The sequence below is a fragment of the Lissotriton vulgaris genome, chromosome 2_1, assembly GCF_964263255.1.
Source record: "Lissotriton vulgaris chromosome 2_1, aLisVul1.2, whole genome shotgun sequence".
In the NCBI taxonomy this organism is placed as follows: Eukaryota; Metazoa; Chordata; class Amphibia; order Caudata; family Salamandridae; genus Lissotriton; species Lissotriton vulgaris.
The window spans coordinates 1,349,993,261-1,350,013,898 of NC_141687.1; the positions used below are offsets into that span (position 1 = coordinate 1,349,993,261).

At 43.6% G+C, this 20,638-nt stretch overlaps 1 protein-coding gene across 1 annotated transcript in view; it reads right to left on the minus strand.

Annotated features, from left to right (window-relative positions):
- PTPN4 (protein tyrosine phosphatase non-receptor type 4) overlaps positions 1 to 20,638 on the minus strand; it is a 1,255,365-nt gene that overhangs the window by 834,140 nt on the left and 400,587 nt on the right. Inside the window, exon 10 of the mRNA XM_086957111.1 lies at positions 8,536 to 8,624. Coding sequence (XP_086813237.1) covers positions 8,536 to 8,624 — 89 coding nt within the window. The remainder of the gene's footprint in view (positions 1 to 8,535; positions 8,625 to 20,638) is intronic.

The following is a 20,638-nucleotide window of genomic DNA, read 5'->3' on the forward strand; positions in this document are numbered from 1 at the left end:
GGCATCTTGTGTATAAATAATGATACACTATACATAATACCTAGTACTTGGCACTAGCGACCTCCCAGAATCAGAAAATCAACTGAAATTTTCTTAATTCACTAAAGTTTATGGTAACCTTCTTTTAAATCTTATAGACAAATGGATTAAGTTAATTCTTGTCAGTGCCCAGGTGGAGATTAAGAGAGCAAAATGGCAATATATAGATTTTCTTTATGGCATGGTTTGGCCGCAAAATGTGAATTGATTGAAACAACCTCACTATTTTTTTAGTGTTTTCCATTTTAAATCAGTCATAGATGGCTTATTAAAAGGATTTCAGAAGAATAAAAATGATTTCTGGATCCCTATGCCAGGGTTCTTCATTCGAATAGTTTGGGTAGTCTGCCTTTCATACCGTTGAAGTATATAAAAAGGATTCCCAATCATTAGAGCATCGAGACAGGGATGTGTTTAAGGACAATCCCAGATTATTCTTTTTCTTAAAAGATCAGAAAAATGTTTGGCAACACTAAACTTCATTTCCCAATGCTAAATTGCATAGGAGTACAGTCTGGTATTGGAAGGTGACACTGGTTTCTTATTCTTACATAGTGACTTTACATAAGTTGATAAGTAGTTCTGATAGTTATTGAAAGACTAAAAATCTTTATAATACAATTTGCAGTTTGATCCACATTTTTTTTATTTCTCAACATATTTCATCAGTCTGCAAACCAGTACTGACTCTTAAAATGGGTTTAGGAAGGGAGAACGTCCCGTAATTTTGGATGGGGGATGTTATAGGTGCTCCTTTCAAATTGCACATTCGAATGTGATGTATCGGTGTTTCGGGATTAAAATGTTTCATTGCTTTGCAACTGGATTACAGACTGGTGATAAGTTGTTTGCAAAAAGAAGGGGGTTCACATAGGTTTCTTCTTCGTTTTGAATGTAAAAAAGAAATTGGTGCGTAGGCAGTGATCCAGGAGACCAATGTATCAAATCAAATTATCTTTATTCGGTTTCCATAATTTGTAGAAAAACCATAAAAGTAGATATAAAAGACAGTATCTTACAATAAATACAATCAATACAAACCATAAAATACATTTGCGAATTCATCAATTATTTAGGCATCAGGTGGATAAAAACATGTACGATCAAGTTAAAATATCTATGGGCCAGTGATTAACCAAGATTGGGACGATGATTAACACAAAACTTCAAAAAACAGGCTATAGATTTAGCATATAGTTCATTTTCCAAGAATTGGAGCACTAGAAAAGCTGGACGACAGCCTCGTAAACCTATAGATCTCAATAAGAGGACAATCCATCGTCTGCATGGTGTTATGTAAAATTTGCAGAAAAATAGTATCTGGATTGAGGATTGTGAAGAAATAGTGTCACACTGGCAAGCAGATAATTTCATATACCAACCATTCCGTTGAGGGAAGGGAATTAGATGATGGAAAATATTAAATCTAAAACGAGTCAGCAGAAATTTTTCATACGGGTTCAGATTGTATGTTAAATACGGTTGTACAGTAAAGAAAGTTTGAATAGATAACAAGTGCTGGACTGAACTTTTTCCTATCTCATTGACAAGACGTAGCTGCCCTAAGTGCATTAAGCATTGCTTTTTTAGTACTTTTCTCGGCATCTCAGATATAGTTAGTGGGTTAGTGAAATATCCCTCAAGGCCTAGGTCGGCAAAGAATGTTTTCACGAAGGCTAGCCATCTGATCTTATCCATGTTATTAAGTGTCAGACAGTCCTGAACAAGGCCTCGTGTTAACTCACACTGGTCCGTAGACCATATCCGATGTCAACGTGCCCCCAGAGCCATAACTCGGAACACTAATACATTTGGCCTGATAGATCTTTAACATTTCTGACGGAGACCGCTTCCCTAATTTCTGAGCAAATGACACTAGGGCAGTGGTGGCCTTCAAGAATAACAGTTTCCTTGAATTAATGAAGGAGACCAATGAAAAGTTGCTAACTTTAAAATAAATACACTTTTTTTTATTTTTTATTCTTTAAATAAAGCCACATTTCCCTCATGGAACACAACTGCATGTAAAAATTGTACTTTATTTAAAGGCAATTACAGACGCTGTGATCTGCTGATCTTAGCAGGCCAGAATCCTTGTAAAGGCCACCAAGTAGGTTGCAGTATGCGACTTACCTCATTAATATTTATGAAGTATGTCGGATCACTACCCACTCTGAATTAGAATTTTAATAACCAATCTAATCGTACACTGGTCAGTTAAAATTATTTACTGCTCGTAAAAATACCGACAATCAGTTTTTTGAGACAAGGCTCACTTAGGAAGCATTCAGAGGCTGCCAGATGTACCTATATGCAGTCCTGCCCCTCATCCTTTGCTTTTTGATCCTGAAGCCTAGACAGTCTATCATCAGAAATGGGAATGAATTGGATCACCTTGTCTCCATGTTTTGGAAGCAGATCGCTGTAGCAACAGATATGATGGAACAAACGGGAAAACTGGGAACGACTGCAGCTGTGCCATCTATGCAGATTGTTTTAATCTGATGCAGAAGGAACTGTTGGTCTTTTTTTTTCAATTCAATTTCTGTCTTTATTTGATCATAAAAAATCATAAAAGACACATTAAGACGAATAAAACATAATATAAAAAAGGCACAACATTTCATACAAGAATATATAGTTAAAAAAAAAAAACATGTCAAATAAAATCCCAAGACTGTTAAAACAATGATTAGGTTTAAAAGGGAGAATTAAGGGTCAAAAGCTAATAATGCATAATTACACAAGGCTTGGTTACAGTCTTCAATATTGAACTGAATGACGAGGGGGAAACTGGAGTACACCAATGCATAAGAAGATAGATTACATAATACCTTGTAGATTTTTCCTTCTAAGGGCCCAAGTCCAGCTCAGAAACTTAGTCATAGAAACAACTAGGACTTCAGAAGTTTCCATTTTTAAAATACCCAGTGCCATTTGACCAAATCTAGTTCCAAAGTTTGAACAAACCGGCTTGAGCAATTTCAGACAAGGGCCCTTGTATGCAGGGCACACAAACAGGAAATGTGATAGAGTCTCATCCTCAGTTAAACAAGAGTCACATTTTATATCCTGGTCATCCCGCCACTTTTTAGGTCGAGGGACCGTAGCTCTCACTGCAAAGCAGTGAGGGGCGGAGTCCCGAAGAATTTATGTTTTGGAGTTAGGGGGCTTTGAACCCGCCTCTCTCCTCCATTGGCTGGCTTCCTAAACGGAGGCCAGCCATTGGAGGAGAAGGGAGTCACTCCAATAAAGCCCCGTCTCTTTCGGATTCGGGGGCGTGTGTTTGGCGTTCTTTCCACCTGTGACGTCACCCGTCACTCAGAATGCCAAAAACACGCCCGAATCCGAAATTTGCAGAGCTTTCCGGCCGCCATTTGTTTAGGACTAGTGCCCTGGGAGCAGCTACTTCTTGGATAGCACAGAGGATTACGTGCTCAGCCCTCGGCTCCCCTCTCTTCAGGAGCAACGGCCGCCCCTACCATTACCTGCCCCGGCTCCCGGCCCGCCTCCCGCTCCGCACTCACCCGAGTCCCGGAGAGAGAGTGGCTGCCGGAACTGCGCGTTCTTCTGCTCCTGGCCCTGCCGCTCGCAGCGCTTCCTCTGCAGCTGCCGCTTAGGAGCAGTGCAGGTCTGCAGCCAATAATGATTCCTGGGTCCTCACAGAAATGGCGCAGACACTTATTGCAAATTACTGACAACGAGGCCGGCTGTATTGATGAGCGGAAGTGCAGGAGGCTTTCCGCGTGTCCGTCAGGTATGGCTGATAATGAGAAGGCTTCAAGTTCTGACTTAGCCTCTCCTTCCCTCTGCCCTGGATGCGGCGCCTCATTGATGAATCCAAAGGTCGCCTCCCACCAGCTTTAACCGTGTTAGACATTCCGCGCCATATTCCATACATGAAGGCCACTAATTTGATGTCAAGCTCAGGGATGGCTCTCATCAATAACATCCGCACGCACTGCCTCACCCGCAATGCAGGAATCAAAATAAGCAATACGTGAAGGCCTCGGCGAAGGATGCCTTCCTATATGTCTCCCCTGACATAAGTGGATATAATGAAGGCAATTAAAGGCACGATTGGGAACCCGGGCCCGCTCCCGAGGTTTGAGCTGCACGCAGAGTTGCCTGCAGGGGAGGCGCAGAAGCTTGTACGAGTCAATCCGAAATATTCAGGGTGCGGTGTCACTTTGTGTCCGGTGTGATCAAATGCTGCGCCTTTTACAGCCACAGCGAGTGGCTCCCACGGTGGTGGGGCTGCACGCCGCTAGTGACGTGCCTCGTGTGGCACTTTACCCGGAAATGGCAGGGGGCTTTACATGGTTGGTCGCACTCGGCCCATTCGCAATCCACACATCTTGATCTTGGCTACATTGCATCTCCAGTTTGTTTTTTGTAGTCCAGTGCAGCAGAACATATGTTGCACTTTGCACCACGCTATACGTTGCACTTTGCACAGGATGCTCACTGTCCTTTACATGATGATTCAAAAGAGTACCTGTCCTGGGCACTGGCAACACATCTTTCAAAGTGGCCTAGTGAAACATTTCATATGTTGCACTTTATTTATTTAGTGTTAATCTATTTAATTGTTTTATATAGCGCGAACCAGACCTTGCAAGGTGTCGGGCGCTTAACATGAAAGAACTGTTACAAGTCTCAAGGCTGGAGTAAAAACTTTGATACTACATTAAAGTCAATCAGATGTGTCCTGCCAGGAACAAGGGGTGGAGCTGCGACAGAAAGTAGCACCGGAAGTCTTGTTTAAAGGTTTTGAAGCAGGCGAACATTTGATTGATAGCAGAAATGAGTTCCAGCCCTTGGGTTGCTTCCTGAGAAAAAAGTTTTTGGGAGTTTTTTTCTTTCTTTTGAATGAAGGGTCTCCAGGATTAGAGTTTTTCAGCTTCTAAGGGTCCATGAACCCGTTGAGCAGTGTGGTGTGCGAGCAAGGTAGCGCGGAGTTCCATTGTGGAGAACTTTGTGGGTGCGGCAGGATAGTTTGCATTTGCTCCTTACTTGAAATAGGAGCCAGTTAAGGTGGATTAGCAGGGGAGCTTTGTGATCGTATTTCATTGCCCTTGAAATGAGTCTGGCCGCCCCATGGTAAGTTGCCTAGAGAGGAGCTAGGTTGGTTTTGGTTGTAACAGAGTATGGAACTGCTGTAGTCCAGCTTTGATCAGCCATGTTTAGTAACTCTCAGTAAATGGTGCTGTGCTCGCTTAGCTAGTGTATCTATGTGTGATTGCAGGTTGAGGTTTTTGTACGGTGGAAGACTAGGGATTGCACATTTTATGATTCGTGGGATGAATGCTACTAGGTTGTCATTGTTGGATGGAAGGGAGTAGTTGGTATGGGACATTAGAAGCAACTTGGTCTTTCGAGGGCTGAGATTGTGGTGGTGGTTTAACATCCAGGATTGCAAAATGCCATTTGTTGCACCTTGCACAGAGTCTTCAGAGCTCTATACAGGAAGGTATGCACAGAGTGCATGTGCTGGTTACACTTGGTCCTGTGTTTTTGCGTTGCAGGCTAGTGGAAGATGCCGTAAGTTGCACCATGTACACTACGTTCTGTTTTTGCTTTGTGGGCTAGTGGAACGTGCCATAAATTGCACTGTGTAAAGTATTTTCCAAGCTCTGTTCGTGATATTCACAGGGCTTTTCTTTTATCTTGGCAACACCTCATCTCCAGTTATTTTTTATTAGTCGGTCTGATGGACCATACCGTTTGTTGCACATCGCACATATATTATGCTGCACTTGGCTGAGGATTTTCAGAGCTCTTTACATTAGGACTTCCACCGGACACAAATTAGGGCAACACTTCATTCCTCATGTGTTTTTTCCTAGTGAGCTAATGGAACATCTCGTTTATTAAACTTTGCAACATATCATATGTTGCATTGTTCACAGAACTTCAGAGCTCGTTACAGAATGATATTCATGGAATGCATGTCTTGACAACACATCACTTCCAGTGTATTTTTTTAGGTCGAGAGACCGTTGCACTGCGAAGCAGTGAGGGCGGAGTCCCGAAGATTTTATGATTTGGAGTTAGGGGGCTTGGAACCTGCCTCTATTCCATTCTCCTCCATTGCCTGGCTTCCTAAACGGAGGCCAGCCATTGGAGGAGAAAGGAGTCACTCCAATAAAGCCCCGTCTCTTTCGGATTCGGGGGCGTGTTTTTTTGCGTTCTTTGGACTGCGACGTCATCCGTCACTCAGAACGCAAAACACGCCCCCGAATCCGAAATTTGCAGAGCTTTGCGGCCGCCATTTTTTTTTCTTGTTTAGGACTAGTGCCCTGGGAGCAGATACTTCTTGGATAGCACAGAGGATTACGTGCTCAGCCCTCGGCTCCCCTCTCTTCGGGAGCAACGGCCGTCCCCGCCATTACCTGCCCCGGCTCCCGGCCCGCCTCCCTCCCGCTCCGCACTCACCCGAGTCCCGGAGGTGGCTGCCGATACTGCGCGTTCTTCTGCGACTGGCCCTGCCGCTCGCAGCGCTTCCTCCTCAGCCGCTGCTTCTCCTCCGGGGCAGCACCTACCCCTGACCGCGCGTAAATGACAATGCCACCTATTTAACGATTAAGCTATTGGCAATGTAAATGGAAATGCCATTTATTTATGATTTTAAAAAAAAAATGTCATGAGCAATGCCAATAGCTCTACCTTTAATAATGCAGAGACCATTGCATTGTAAATGCTTGTTAGTAAATTACTTTAGGGGGGGGGGGGGGGTGTTCCCACTCTAAATTGGTGGAAAAGTTTTCTATCACCAGAACGTGTGATAATATCCCAATAGGCCTTCAGCTTATGCTCGCACTTATATTCAAGAAAGAGGCCTATGAGGGAACCACTAATAACCGAGGACAACGACTTTACATAGACCTTGTCCCTATATAAGGCTTTAAGATCTCTTTTAGATGGAAAGAAATTCCCCTCTGGGTTCTCCCACAGGTGAGTGAGGCCCATTTCAGACAACAATGCCTTAATCTTTTGTAGCCAAGAAATTTTGTTTGATTTATCTGCTTCCCTAATGGACTTAACAGCTTTGGCAAAAGGTGCTAACTCCGGAGTTGTCCAAAGTCTTCGCCAATAAGCAAATGGTCTAAAACTCGCAACCTCCTCAAAGGAAATACTTCCTAGATCCAAAAGTAGGGGCCGAAGAGGAGAGGATTGAGGAAGGCTGGTCAATGCCCTCAGGAACTTGTTCTGGGCTAAGACTAATGGTACCAAATTTTCGAACCCCCAAAGATCCGCCCGTAAATTTTTGAGGCTCTAACCTTCCCTTGGTAAATAGATAGAGCCGGTCCTACTGGTTTGGTACAACCGGAATTCTTTTAGGAGGGCTCCTGCAAGTTGATTATGCCTTAAGACTAATAGATCTAGCCGTGGCTTCCAATTCAAGCGTTTGCTCAAAGTAACACCCAGGTATGCAACAGATTCGGTTAGTTCCAGGGGCACATTATTCATTTCCACTCTAGCTTTCACTACTTTGTATTTATGCAAGACCATACATTCACATAGTGAAAGCTAGAGTGGATGATTTATGGATAAAGAGAGTAGTGGGTAAGTGGCAACCGTAAATACTGACCTTAGCTTTGGGCAATAATAACTCCAATTTACATGATTTCTCCTTCTGAGGCTTGGCCAATGTATTTGGATCATAACAGAGATGATTGTACGATTGAAGCAACATTTTAGGGACATACACACAAACAGTTTCTGCGATGAGCTAGCAAGTGTCAGCTTGGAAAAAGTGTTGCATACTTCCTAGAGCATGCATTTCTCAAAGGCAGCAACCGGAGACATACTGCCACTGAAATAGACAACTCCGGTGCAGCCTGCTTCTGAGACATCTCATCACAGATCCATTAATGCATATGTGTTCTTTCGTCATGTTTAGGCATAGGAAGAAGAGATATTTGCCTATGATGAAATTATACTGTTTTATGAATTGCATAAAGGCAGTCGACCTCTGCAAGTCGGCTAGCACTTCTCTGGTCCAACTAACACCTACTTTTGTCTCGAGTGGCAACAAAGTGCAGTACTGTAGAATACCAGAAATTATTCAAATTCATTATTAAGAATGTTAGAGCTTGGCAACTGTTGTCTTTTAAGTCACCATTTTATCTTTTATTTACAAACGATCTGCTCATATTTAAATGCATTTTAATAACGAAAATATGATAAAGTGTATATTTGAAATTATGAATGATTTTATATTACTGTAATCCTCCTTTGTGGGTGGAATATGTTTAACTTAACCTTAAAGAAAATATTGAGGACATATTTAGCACATGACTTTCAAATAACTATTTAGGGTTGAATCTGGTTTACTGATTTGTACATCTTATTTAGTTATGAACTAAATGTTTAATGAATTACTATATACATGTACATACACATATATAAACATAAATAAACACACACAAGAGCAGGCCACATTAACCACAATTTCATAATCAAATTAAAATATGTAAATGTTATCCTTACCAAGGGAAGTTGTTCATTCGTACCCTGTTCTTATAAATAATTATACCACCCGATACAACACCAATTAGAATTTCATTGTTACTTTGATCCTTTAAAAAGGAAAAAAACCACTTATTACCAAGCAAAACATTATATAATTTGAATAAACATTGCACGTTTCATTCCATTTAAGCATCAATTTAGTATTTACATTGTCCATTTAATAACCTTATGAACTTATCACTGAATAACCACACAGAAACTCACGGAAGATCATACAAGGATTAGAACACAGCCGGAGGAAAGCAAAACCTGTTTGAGAAGTAACCAGCTAGATTTATAGACAGCCAGTTCTATGACATAACATGCAGGTTAGACATCTGATGACAGTGCTGGCCTTCTTGAACATGGTAATGTGGTTAAAAAGAAAGGTAACTCAGGATATCCATGAACATTGCTCTGTGAATAGAGCTAGTCAAACTGAAGTCCACTCCACCTGCTCAGTGAGATCCAGGCTAAGATGGCGGCGTTCACCACAACCACTAATATGCTATAGATAGAAGTGTGTAAATTATTTCCTCACATGTCATGGTTTATTACACTAATATGTTTGTACTCTTATTTTCAGGTCATGCTCACTCCAGGACAATATCTGGCTTAACAAACGTATACAGTCACCAATGTTGATAAAGTTACTAAGGCTCATTCCATGGCTATGGTGCCCTAAGAGTGGGAACGGGTAACTGGTCTGAAACAGGTAGTGGTATCCTCTGCAGTTCTGGTTGAATGTCTGCTAGGGAATGATGTGGAGTCCTCAGCTTAGACTGAGGTGGAGCTTAGGTTCCATGCAGCCATGCTGGGAATCCCCGAATGGGTGTGCATAAAAACCAGAGCACAGTGCAAGGTCCAGGTTGAAAATGAGGTATTGGAACCTGAAACTATGGCCCTACCCTCCAAGAGAAAAGGAGAGAAGTCTAGGAAATCAACTTCTAAACAGCTACAATCTCAGGTACCTTCTCCTCAGGGAGACAACCGGTCAGCCTCAGAGGGAACCGAGCACCAAGAACTTGAGCCTTACACAACAGAGTTCCTAGGCCCAGGGGACCCTCTAGGGAAGAGCTGTGTAAAGGGCAGAAGATCAGATCTACTCTTGAAATCCTGAGACAGCAAGCTGCTGTACAGGAAAAGGGAGATGTCAGTGGCTGCCGCATGAACTATTGGGAGGAAGAGCTCCTGCACACTGAGGCCAGATACACCAAACCTGGTGCCAGCAGAAGTGGTAGTGCCTCAGCAGTTCAGGGTTTCTCCTCACATTGGTGCATGACTTCCATCTAGCTGTGCATCTTGGCTAGAGTAAGACATGGAGTAGGCTAGTCAGCCATTCCTACTGCCCAAACATGTCTCGGAAGGTGAAGGGGTTTTGCACCTCCAGTGCTACCTGCCAAGCCAGGAGCAAAGCAGGTGGCCACCCAAAGGCCCCCTTAATTCCACTTCCAGTAGTTGGGGCACCCTTCAAAAGGGTAGGGATTGACACTGTTGTTCCCCTTGACCATATGACTGCAACAGGGAACACATTGATGCTGGTAGTAGTGAATCATGCTACCATGTACCCTAAAGCAATACCCTTTAGGACAACTACTGCTCCTGCAGTGGCTAGGGCCATCATTGGCATCTTTACCAGAGTGGGTTTACCTAAAGAGGTGGTGTCCGACAGAGAAACAAACTTTGTATCTGGTTACCCGAAACACATGTGGACTGAATGTGGAGTGACTTACAAGTTCACTTCCCCATATCACCCACAAACAAATAGGCTTTGTTGAAAGATTCAACAAAACCATAAAAGGCATGATCATGGGACTCCCTGAAAAACTCACAAGGAGATGGGATGTCCTTTTGCCATACCTGCTTTTAGCTTACGGAGAAGTGCCACAGAAGGGAGTAGATTTTTCTCTCTTTAAACTTCTGTTTGGAAATCATGTGAGGGGACAACTTTGTCTAGTTAAGGAAGGTTGGGAGAGACCTCTCAAAGATGGTACACAAGATATTGTAGACTATGTACCAGGCCTGCATTCGGGGATGGTAGAGTACATGGGCAAAGCATCCAAAAACCTAGCTGCCTGCCAAGAGCTTCAAAAACTCTGAAAAGATAAAAAAAAAACTGCACTGGTGAGTTCCAACCAGTGCAAAAACAAAAGTTGATGGACAGAATGCAGAACAATGTCATACATTCACCCCAGTACAGAGATCTGGGACTAAATCCATTGTTTTTTTGCTCACCATGCCATTCCAGTTTGAACCCAGCCATATGCAAATCAGTCTTGACCCTGTGCCCCATGGGAACAGTCCAGCCCGAACTGCCAAGCCAGGTCCTCCCTGGACTGGAAACAAGCATCCAAGGACCGGTTTCAGGCTTTCAGCCCTCATCAGCCTGGATAGCTTGATTCCAGTGGCATGGAGAGCACAGGACTCACGTCTGAGCATACCCGTCCCACTCGGGGTGGCAAATGCAAACAGTTGATGGACGGAATGCAGAACAATGGCATACATTCACCCCAGTACAGAGACCTGGGTCTAAATCCATCGTTTTTTTTGCTCACCATGCCATTCCAGTTTGAACCCAGCCATGGGTATTGGAGCCTGTGGCACCTAGTGCCCCAAGACTAATAGAGTGATTCCTACCCTATCCTTGAGAGGAAAAAGTGAGGTCACCAACTTGGTGGACCTTGGCACTAGCAGGAACCCCAAAATGGTCATCCAAGTTACCCACCTGAAACATTTCCATGACAAGGCTGAAAGGACTATGCTGATTGTCACTGATGAAGATCAGGAAGCACATAGTGAACCTCTCTTTTAACTCCTCTCCAGCAGCCCCAAAGATGGGACAGTAGATGGAGTGGTCTACTCAAACACCATCCCTGCCTAAAAGCAAGCTGAGTGCAGGCAAGTCCTGGAGCAGTATGCTGGGCTCTGCTCCCTAACCCCTGGACAGACACACAGGAGTGCCTGTGGTGTGGACACTCGCGACAGCATGCCTGTCAGAAACAAAATCTATTGACAGTCTGACCATGTTAAGGACAGCATTACAGCTGAAGTAAGCAAGGTGCTGGAGTTAGGGGTTACTGAACCCTCTGACAGTCCCTGGGGTATCCCAGGGGTTTTAGTCCCCAAACTAACTTCACACCAAGGGTGTGAAACCAAACAGAGGTTTTGTGTGGACTACCTAGGTTTCAATGCAGTCATCAAGAAAGATGCGCACCCCATACCCCTATACCTAGAGCTGAGGAGTTGATAGACAAATTGGGGGCAGCTCTGTTTCTCAGTACCTTTGACTTAACAGCAGGGTACTCGCAGACTGGCCTAACCCAAAGAAGAAAAAGGCATTCTCAACACCATATGGGCATTACCAGTTCACTGTTATGCCCTTTGGTTTAAAGAATGCCCCCGTCACCTTCCAAAGGTTGGTGAACCAAGTCCTTGCTAGGTTGGAATCTTTTAGTGCAGCATATCTGGATGATATTGCTTTCTATATCTCTATCTGGTAGGATCACCTCATCTACCTCTAAGGTTTTCAAGGCCCTGCAACGCAATGCCAGAATGGCCAGGGCACAGGTGTGTACTTGGGCCACCTGATAGGTGAAGCCCAAGTTTAACCTTTACAGACGAAGATCCAGACAACCCTGAACTGGGAAGCTCCAACCACTACGACCCAAATCAGGGCATTCCTTGGCTTGACTGGGTATTACAGGAGGTTTGCGAAAAGGTATTATAATATTGTGGCACCCCTCACAGAACTTACCTCAAAGAAGATGCCTAAAAAGGTAAACTGGACAGTTAGTTGTCCAAAGGCTTTGGACATGCTGAAAGAGGCAATGTGCTCAGCATCCATTCTCAAAGCTCCAGATTACTCTAGACCAGGGGTCTCCAAATCGGTCCTGGAGGGCCGGATCCATGCCAGATTTTTAAAATAACTACATGTATCTCAATGGGGATATCCCAAAAATCTGGCATGGATCCGGCCCTCCAGGACCGGTTTGGAGACCCCTGCTCTTGACAGTTCATTGTACAGACTGATGTCTCTGAGCAAGGGATAGGAGAGGTCCTATCCCAGAGCAACGATGATGGCCATGACCAGCCTGCTGCTTTCATCAGTAGAATGTTACTCTCGAGGGAACAGAGTTGGAATGCCATTCAGATGGAAGCCTTTGCTGTGGTTTCGCCCTGAAGAAGTTGAGCCCATACCTATTGGTACTCACTTCGTTGTCCAAACCAACCACAGACCTCTCAGATGGCTGATGTAGATGAAAGGTGAATACCCAAAACTTTTGAGGTGGTACATTTCCCTGAAGGGAATGGACTTAACAGTGGAACAGAGACCAGGGACTGACCATTCCAATGCAGAGGGCCTTTTCAGGTTCTTCCACTTAGACAATAAAGAGTCTCTTGGGAAAGGTTAGTCTCGTCCTCTTTAGTTTGGGCGGGGGTTGTGTAGGAAAGTGCCCCTTTTTGACATGGTTACCCCCCCACACACACACACAATTTTTTCTTGGCATCGGATGCAAAGTTGACTAAAAGTATACTGGGTTCATGCTACACACTGCCACCCCAACAGAAGGCCTTGCAGCCCTAAGGCAGGGTGCACTATGCAGAACAATAAAAAACTTGAAGGTCTGGAGTTAAGCCAAGTCTTCCAGGTTCTCACAGACAAAACTACAAACTGGCCATGCCCTGAATCAGCCCCCAAGTGGTCGAAAGACACTAAGGATTGAATGAAAGTCTTATCAGCCCACCCTCGTGGCGGAGCCTCGTCATTTAGGACATCTAGAACCAGGCCGATGTATCCGTGCCCAGATGTATCGGCTGGATATCACACGGCTATGGTTCAGAGAATGGAAGTGTCCTCGCCACTGGCGGTGCTGATACAGTGCAGTGCAGTGAAAATTAGGTGAGCACCCTTGAACACAAGAACTCAGATTCGACGGCTCCAGAGAAGGACAACCAAGAGGAGTCACTGACCAGCGATAACTGAAGAAGAACTGAACGTTTTGAATGAAACCCTGCCTGCTCGCAACTCTCTCGACAATCGCGATAGAGCGACTCGTCGTACAAGCAGGAAATCCACCACAACTTTGGGTAGCTTGCAAGCACTTTTCGAAAATCACCTACAGTCCCCCTTGGAGTAGAGGAGCTATTCCTCTGCAGTCCGCAGGCACCGAAGAGCAGAGTCTGGTCCACCTTATAGCTCCCCTGCTCGACTGATGCCGCAGTCTACCAGGAAAGGGCACCGTGCTCTGGAAGGTCAAATCTGTCTCCCCACCGAGGGTGAAAACACCATGACCAACTTGAGCCGGGTAGCACCAATGCACAGGGTACCAGACGCCCTGCACGAAACACCAACAGCGAGAGTCCAATCCGGATTCTCACTGTACCATGACCGAACAGCCTTCGAGGGACGTCAGCATCACTGAGATCCCCTTCGTGAGTGGCCCAGCTGTTCGATTTTTGCCACATGATGTTTGTCCCTAACCAAAAGAAGCACCTTTGCGCACCCAGCCCAGCTGACCTAACCACTTGGCACCACCGGTACCGAAGAACCAGCTGTGCTCCCTTGCTTCAAGGCCCCTTGTGACCCAAACCCCTCTTTTGGAGCGGTCAGACTTATCTTAATAAATTTATGGTTTAAACTAGGTAAATACCCTAGGAAAGGGCTCAAAACAGCACTCAAAAACTGCCAAGATCGTCTCCTTGATATTCTCGGCCCCCTTACCAAGATTTTAGACTTGGCCGAAGACTCTTATAGCTCCAACTCCCCTCGACACCAACCTGATTAAAGGCTAGAGCAAAAGGGCAATCGTCTTACTCGGCAACGCTAACTCTGGCCTCAACATTGAAAGGAGAAAGACCATCCTCAATAAAATAAACCCAAAACTGGGCGACCTGGCCGAAAAAGAACCTTCACAAAACCCCAGAGGCCTCCTCGTCGACGAGGACATGATAAAATCTATAGGGAAATAGGTTTCCATCTTTACTGCCTTAGACAAGGCCCAGAGCAATATGAGGCGTGTCTTCTATAGTAGTGTTTTTGGAGAGGCTTGAAGAAGGGGCCGTTCTTCCAGCCGTGGCTACTTCCGGCCCTTCACGTCCTCCAGAGGCAGAGGAGCTTCAGGCAGAGATTTCTACCCTTCCAACCGCCAGTTCTACTCACAAAGAGGCAGAGGTTCCTGCAACAGAGGTTTCTCCTCCCGTGGAACTCCCAACAGCAACCCTACAAGTAAGACTTTCTCTCTCTCTCCTTCCCCTCCCAAGGTCGGGGGAAGACGCAAACACTTTTGCCATGTTTGGAAATCTTTAACTCAAGACCCATGGGTTCTCAAGACAGTTTAGGGTTTCAAAATAGTCTTTATAGATCTCCCCTGTCAAACACACACACCCAAACCTTTGATTCTTTCAGTGGAATATCAGGAGATTGTCAAGGAGGAAATCTCCTCTATGCTTCAAAACAGTGCTATTATCGAAGTACCAAGGTCTCTAAAGAAATTCGTCAGCACTCTTTTCTTGGTCCAAAAGAAGGAAAAAGGCTGGAGACCAGTTATAAACCTACAAGAAGTGAACAAGTATCTAATCTAAAGAAACTTCAAAATGGAGGGCATTCACCTCCTCAGAGACCTCCTTCTTCAAGGAGACTGGCTGGTCAAGCTGGATCTAAAGACGCCTATTTTACCATCCCTAAGGCAGAAGAACACCAACCCTTCCTTCAATTCATCTGGGACAATCACCTTTTTCAATTTCAGGCCCTCCCATTCGGGCTGTCATCCGCCCCTTGGTGCTTTACCAAGATCATGAGAACTATTGCTTCTCTCCTGAGAGAAAGAGGCATTTGTCTAATTATCTATCTAGACGATATCCTTATGTCCCAACTTCATTCTCAACTTTTGGAAGACCTCATGATCACCATGAATATCATAGAGAGTCTCGGTTTCTTTATAAATCAGGAAAAATCCATTCTTACCCCCTCCAAATCTCTAGAATTCCTCGGTTTCACCGTAGATAACTCAAAATGCCTCCTCCTTCTTCCAAATAAGAAGATCGCCAAGATTCGGAAAGAGATCAGGTTTGTTATAAAACAACAATCTCTTACTCTTCGGGAATTAGCCAGTATTCTGGGGTTACTTTCTTCCTCTATTCAAGCCATCTTTCTGGGAAAACTGAATTACCGTGCCCTCCAGAGATGGAAAGCCAAAGCCCTCAGGTCTGGTCTTTTGTACGGAGACCATGTAACCCTAGACCAACAGGCCAAGTCAGAACTCTCTTGGCGGCTGGACAATTTGGATCCATGGAATGGAAGAGCCATCTTCGGCTCAACAACGGATTTCGTCTTGGATTCAGATGCCAGCCTTCATGGTTGGGGTGCCCGCCTTCTCGACCAAAACTCGGGTGGCGTTTGGTCTCTGGCGGAGTCCTCCCACCATATAAACTTTTTGGAACTGACTGCCTTCTTATACGCCCTAATGAGCTTCAAACACTCGCTTCAGGGCAGATCGGTTATCCTAAAAATGGACAACATCTCGGCAGTCTCCTATATCAACTGCCTTGGCGGGACCAAAACAGAAGACCTCTCCAATTTGGCCAAGAAACTCTGGATGTTTTGTTTAGAACACAAAATTTTGCTGAAGGCAGAATATCTCCCGGGAAAGTCGAATCTTTCTGCAGATTGGAATTCAAGATTCCTTTTAGACTTCAGCGATTGGAAACTCAATGTGAACGTTTTCAACTCCCTGTTTCATTTCTTGGGCCCCTTCGATGTGGACCTATTTGCAAGCAGATTGACCTTCCAACTGCCGAAATACTGCAGCTGGATGCCGGACCCAGGCGCTCTTGCGGTGAACGCCTTTCTCCAGCCCTAGTCTCACCTACAACCTTACACCTTTCCTCCCTTTGCCATGATTCAGAGGGATCATCAAAAAGTGAGACAAGATCAGTGCTCCCTGGTCCTGATAACTCCCTTCTGGCCTTCTCAAGCGTGGTTACCGACAACCTTAGAACTGTCGTGCGACATCCCCTTCCTAATTCCCGCAACGAAAGGTCTGGTTTCAAATGCAAACGGAGAAGATCACCACCTAATACTTTCAGGGAATTTGAACCTTCTTGCTTGGAAGGTGTCAGGCAATCTAACGAGTTGTCTGGACTTTCGTCATCAGCTCTCACTCTCCTCGGAGAGTCCTGGGCACCAGGGACACATTACAGGTACAATACCATTTGGAGAAAATGGTTTTGTTGGTGCATGGAGAGGAACTTGGATCCTGTGGAGGCTCCAATCGTTAACATAGTTAAATTCCTCGTGGAATTATTCGACAATGGTCTCCTATAGATCCATTAATTGTTACAGATCAGCTATCTCTGCTGGACATTCTCTTGTCAATGATAAGACGGTAGGTAAGAATGTTATTATTTGTAGAGTACTGAAAAGTATTATACTTAGAAGACCTCCTAGACCCAAATACCAATCGTTGTGGGATGTTAAACTTATCCTAGACCTTTTTTCTTCATGGCCTGATAATTCTCTTCTTAATAGGAAATGTCTTTCCATTAAACTTGCTACTCTCTTGTGTTTGATTTCTTGTCGTAGGGTATCTGATGTTAAATCGCTTGATATTTCTAATGGATGTTATGACATGTATGGTGTTAAGTTTGAAATCCTTAGGAGAACTAAGACCATGTCAGACTATCTTTTACCCTTGTTTTGATTACTGCAAAAAACTATGTGTTGTTGATTGTATGAAAGAATACAATTCCAGAATGAGAGACCTTCACCCTCAGGATGCTAATCAACTTCTCATTTAATTTGTTAAACCTTTTAAACCAGTCTCTTCCTGTTCCATTGCTAGATGGGTCAAGTTAGCTATGAACTTCGCTGGCATTGATCTTTCTAAATTTCAAGCCCACTCTCTCAGAGGTGCTATGGCTAGCAAGTCCTTCTGGTCTGGTGGTAAGTTAGATGATATCCTTAAAGCTGCTGATTGCTCCAATGCCTCCACTTTTGCTTGTCATTATTGTAAACCTATTGAACACAAGTCTGATGTCGTTCTTCAAGGCTAGCAACCTGCATAATGTAGCCTCCTGTCTTGTAATGAAATTGCGATTCTCCTATTAACATGGCCAGAGAATTTCGATTTCATTAAAGACACGGAGGCTAACATTATTCCACCCGCCCCTCCCTCGGACGGAGTATCTATTTATATGTTCTTGATTATTTGCATTTATATGCTGTTTATTGTTCTTGTTCCTTTACTGTTTACCGTATGCATTTTGCCTTTGATGCCAAGGTTTTTCCAAACTTTTTAATTTTTCATTCTTCTTTTCAGATAATTCAACCTAATGGATCGTCCTCATTTCCTGGATTCCTCTGCTCTTCGTTTCCTTTTCCGGAATTCCGTATTTTCTTCGCTCTCTAGCCCAAGTTGCACCACAACCTTACGAACTCTCTTCTTGCTTCCTTCCATTTAAAAGAGGCAGCTCTGTTGTTGCTCATGCCTTTTATTGAACATATGTTGTCACTGCATTCTAGAACTTTCTATTTATGATGTAAGTGCAGCTGCTTGTGACTGCATTAAAAGATTAATGTATAATGTTAGCCTCTTTGTCTTTAATGAAATCCAGATTCTCTGGTCATGTTAATAGGGGAATCGCAATTTACAGGCAGAATCAACCATTCTGAATCATGTAAGAACCTTTTTCACCACCAGTTTCGCTGGAAAAAATATTCTATAAGGTACCAAAAAAGAGTTGATGAACAGCTAAGTAGGCTTTTGATAACATAAGGATGACATAAATTTCAGACACAAAGTAGACAAACCAACTATATATAGGTCAGCATAAAGTTTAGGGCTGGAAACAACCTAGGGCCATGAAACTCTTCTATGATTGTTGCGGGTGATCGAGTTGCAGCAGCTGTGCCACGAGCAGTCAAAGACCTTCTAATGACATCCCCTTTTAAAAAGTTAGTGAGAGGGTTATGGTCACTATCTACTCAGGTCACCACTGCCATATAAACTAATAACGGCCAAGGCCTAATGTCCAAAAGTAAATTATCAATAACATTGCTATAGGTTGCTCTTTAAAATGTAAGAGATCTCTTGCAGTCAGAGCGAGTACGCCCATTACAAGCAAGATTGGAAAAAGATTACTGTCAAAGTTTAGCAGTAAGGCAAGAAATTCCCCAATTGCACCTCCTCGGCCTCTACCAGATCATTAATGATAGAAGGGAGCTCAAAATTTACATTAAAATCACCGCCAACCATAATTATGGCCTCATGGTGGTTTGTCTCAATTAACTTCATCTAACAGAACCACATTTGCTGAGATATTACTGGGAGATACAGACCTAGCATATACATTTAGCAACACCTAACAAACCAAGAGATAATTTCAAAAAGATCCACAAAAGGTCAAGTGAGGCAATTATCATTTGTGAATGGCAGTATGCAATATTGTTTTAGCAGAATCAACAACGCTCTATCTCTTTTCCCGGCCCACTTGAGGGTATTGCTTCAACCCTACATATGACAATCATCAAGGAAAATCTTCTCCGTTGCCCAAGTTTCCTAGAAAAGAAAGATGTTGTAATTCCTAACAACAGTAATCCAGTTAGGATCTGACAATTTTGACATGATTATTGCAAGATTCCATGAAATTACACTGAGAGTCATGCTATTCGAGGAAGACATGTTCAGTACTTCCCTTGTTGATAGATCAAGCTAATGAGTGCCCAACATAATTTTCTTTAGCCTTTGGAAGAGATATCAGTGCCCCTTTGATCATAGTTTGACAGAGTTCCTGAATCAGAAGATTAACTCCTGGAAGATGAACCAGGACTACTTTTAGTCAATCATCCGCATTTAACAGATTCAACGCCATCATCCAACAGAGTAGCAGGGGTAGGCTATGGAGCAAGTGCAGGAACCAACGGAGCTGAAAACGAAGGCCTTGGTTTTATAAAATATATATAAAGAAGTGCTATTTTTCTAATTTGGACACCGATTTATTATTGGGAGTATGTGTCTCATTGAGAGCCTCTATGAGTACAACAATTGCTTAACACTACCCTCTGATAAGCCTAACTGATCCCCCACACTACCACAAAAGAGAGCATTAATGTTATCTACTTTAGCCTCTGTAAACCAATTGGGGATCCACTGGACTCTCTACACAATGTCCTTCTTTTTAGTGCGCTATATAGAGAGCCAGCTTCCTAGACTCCGTGTCTAATCCAGAGCCACAGGGAGGACTTGGGCCTGGTCGTTCCTGATCTTCTTGAGAACTCTGGGCAGGAGTGGTATGGGCACAAAGGCGTACAGGAGGCCTGAGCTCCACTCAAGACGAAAAGCATCTTGGCACGAGAGCCGCATTAGAAACTCCAAGAACAACGGGGAGTTTGCTCTACATCAGCTAGGCTGAGCATTTAAACATAATAAACAAAAGATATGCCAGAACTGAGATATTGATTTGACCTGAAGGTTTTATACATAAGTTAGAAAAACAGATTCCAACTCACGCTGTTGCTAGTTAATAGCAATTTATTCAATTATTTTCAAAGGAGAATTTTTTTAAACAATTTAGTACATTTTAAACAACACTACACCATATATATACAGTACTCATTCACCTAGTCATCCATATCACAAGCATACAAAATCAGGCATACATATATACATAGAATTTCAGAATGATCACGGAGGAGAAATAACAACACAAAAATTTAGAAAAAGGAAAAACAAAGACAACAAAGGCTGCTCATACAATATTCATCTGTGATATACCATAAATCTGTACATATATACAAAAATTAGAGATTAATCATAAACCACTTAGATAATGTTACACATTGTATATACACATGTTCAGGGTATCGGAATTCACAGTTGTTTGAATTATCAGTTTAGGGGGAGCAGCACTCTGCAAGGGGCCTACGCGTTTCGAGTCCTATACAATGAAGGGACTCTCATCAGGGCCGGGGAGGTTATCTAGAAAAAGAAAAATGGAATCTCTTCAATGTCAAGACCACTATTGGAAGATTGTAAGCAAAGAAACCCGTTCTCTCACTCAGCTTACCCTACTGGTCTGCAAGGCC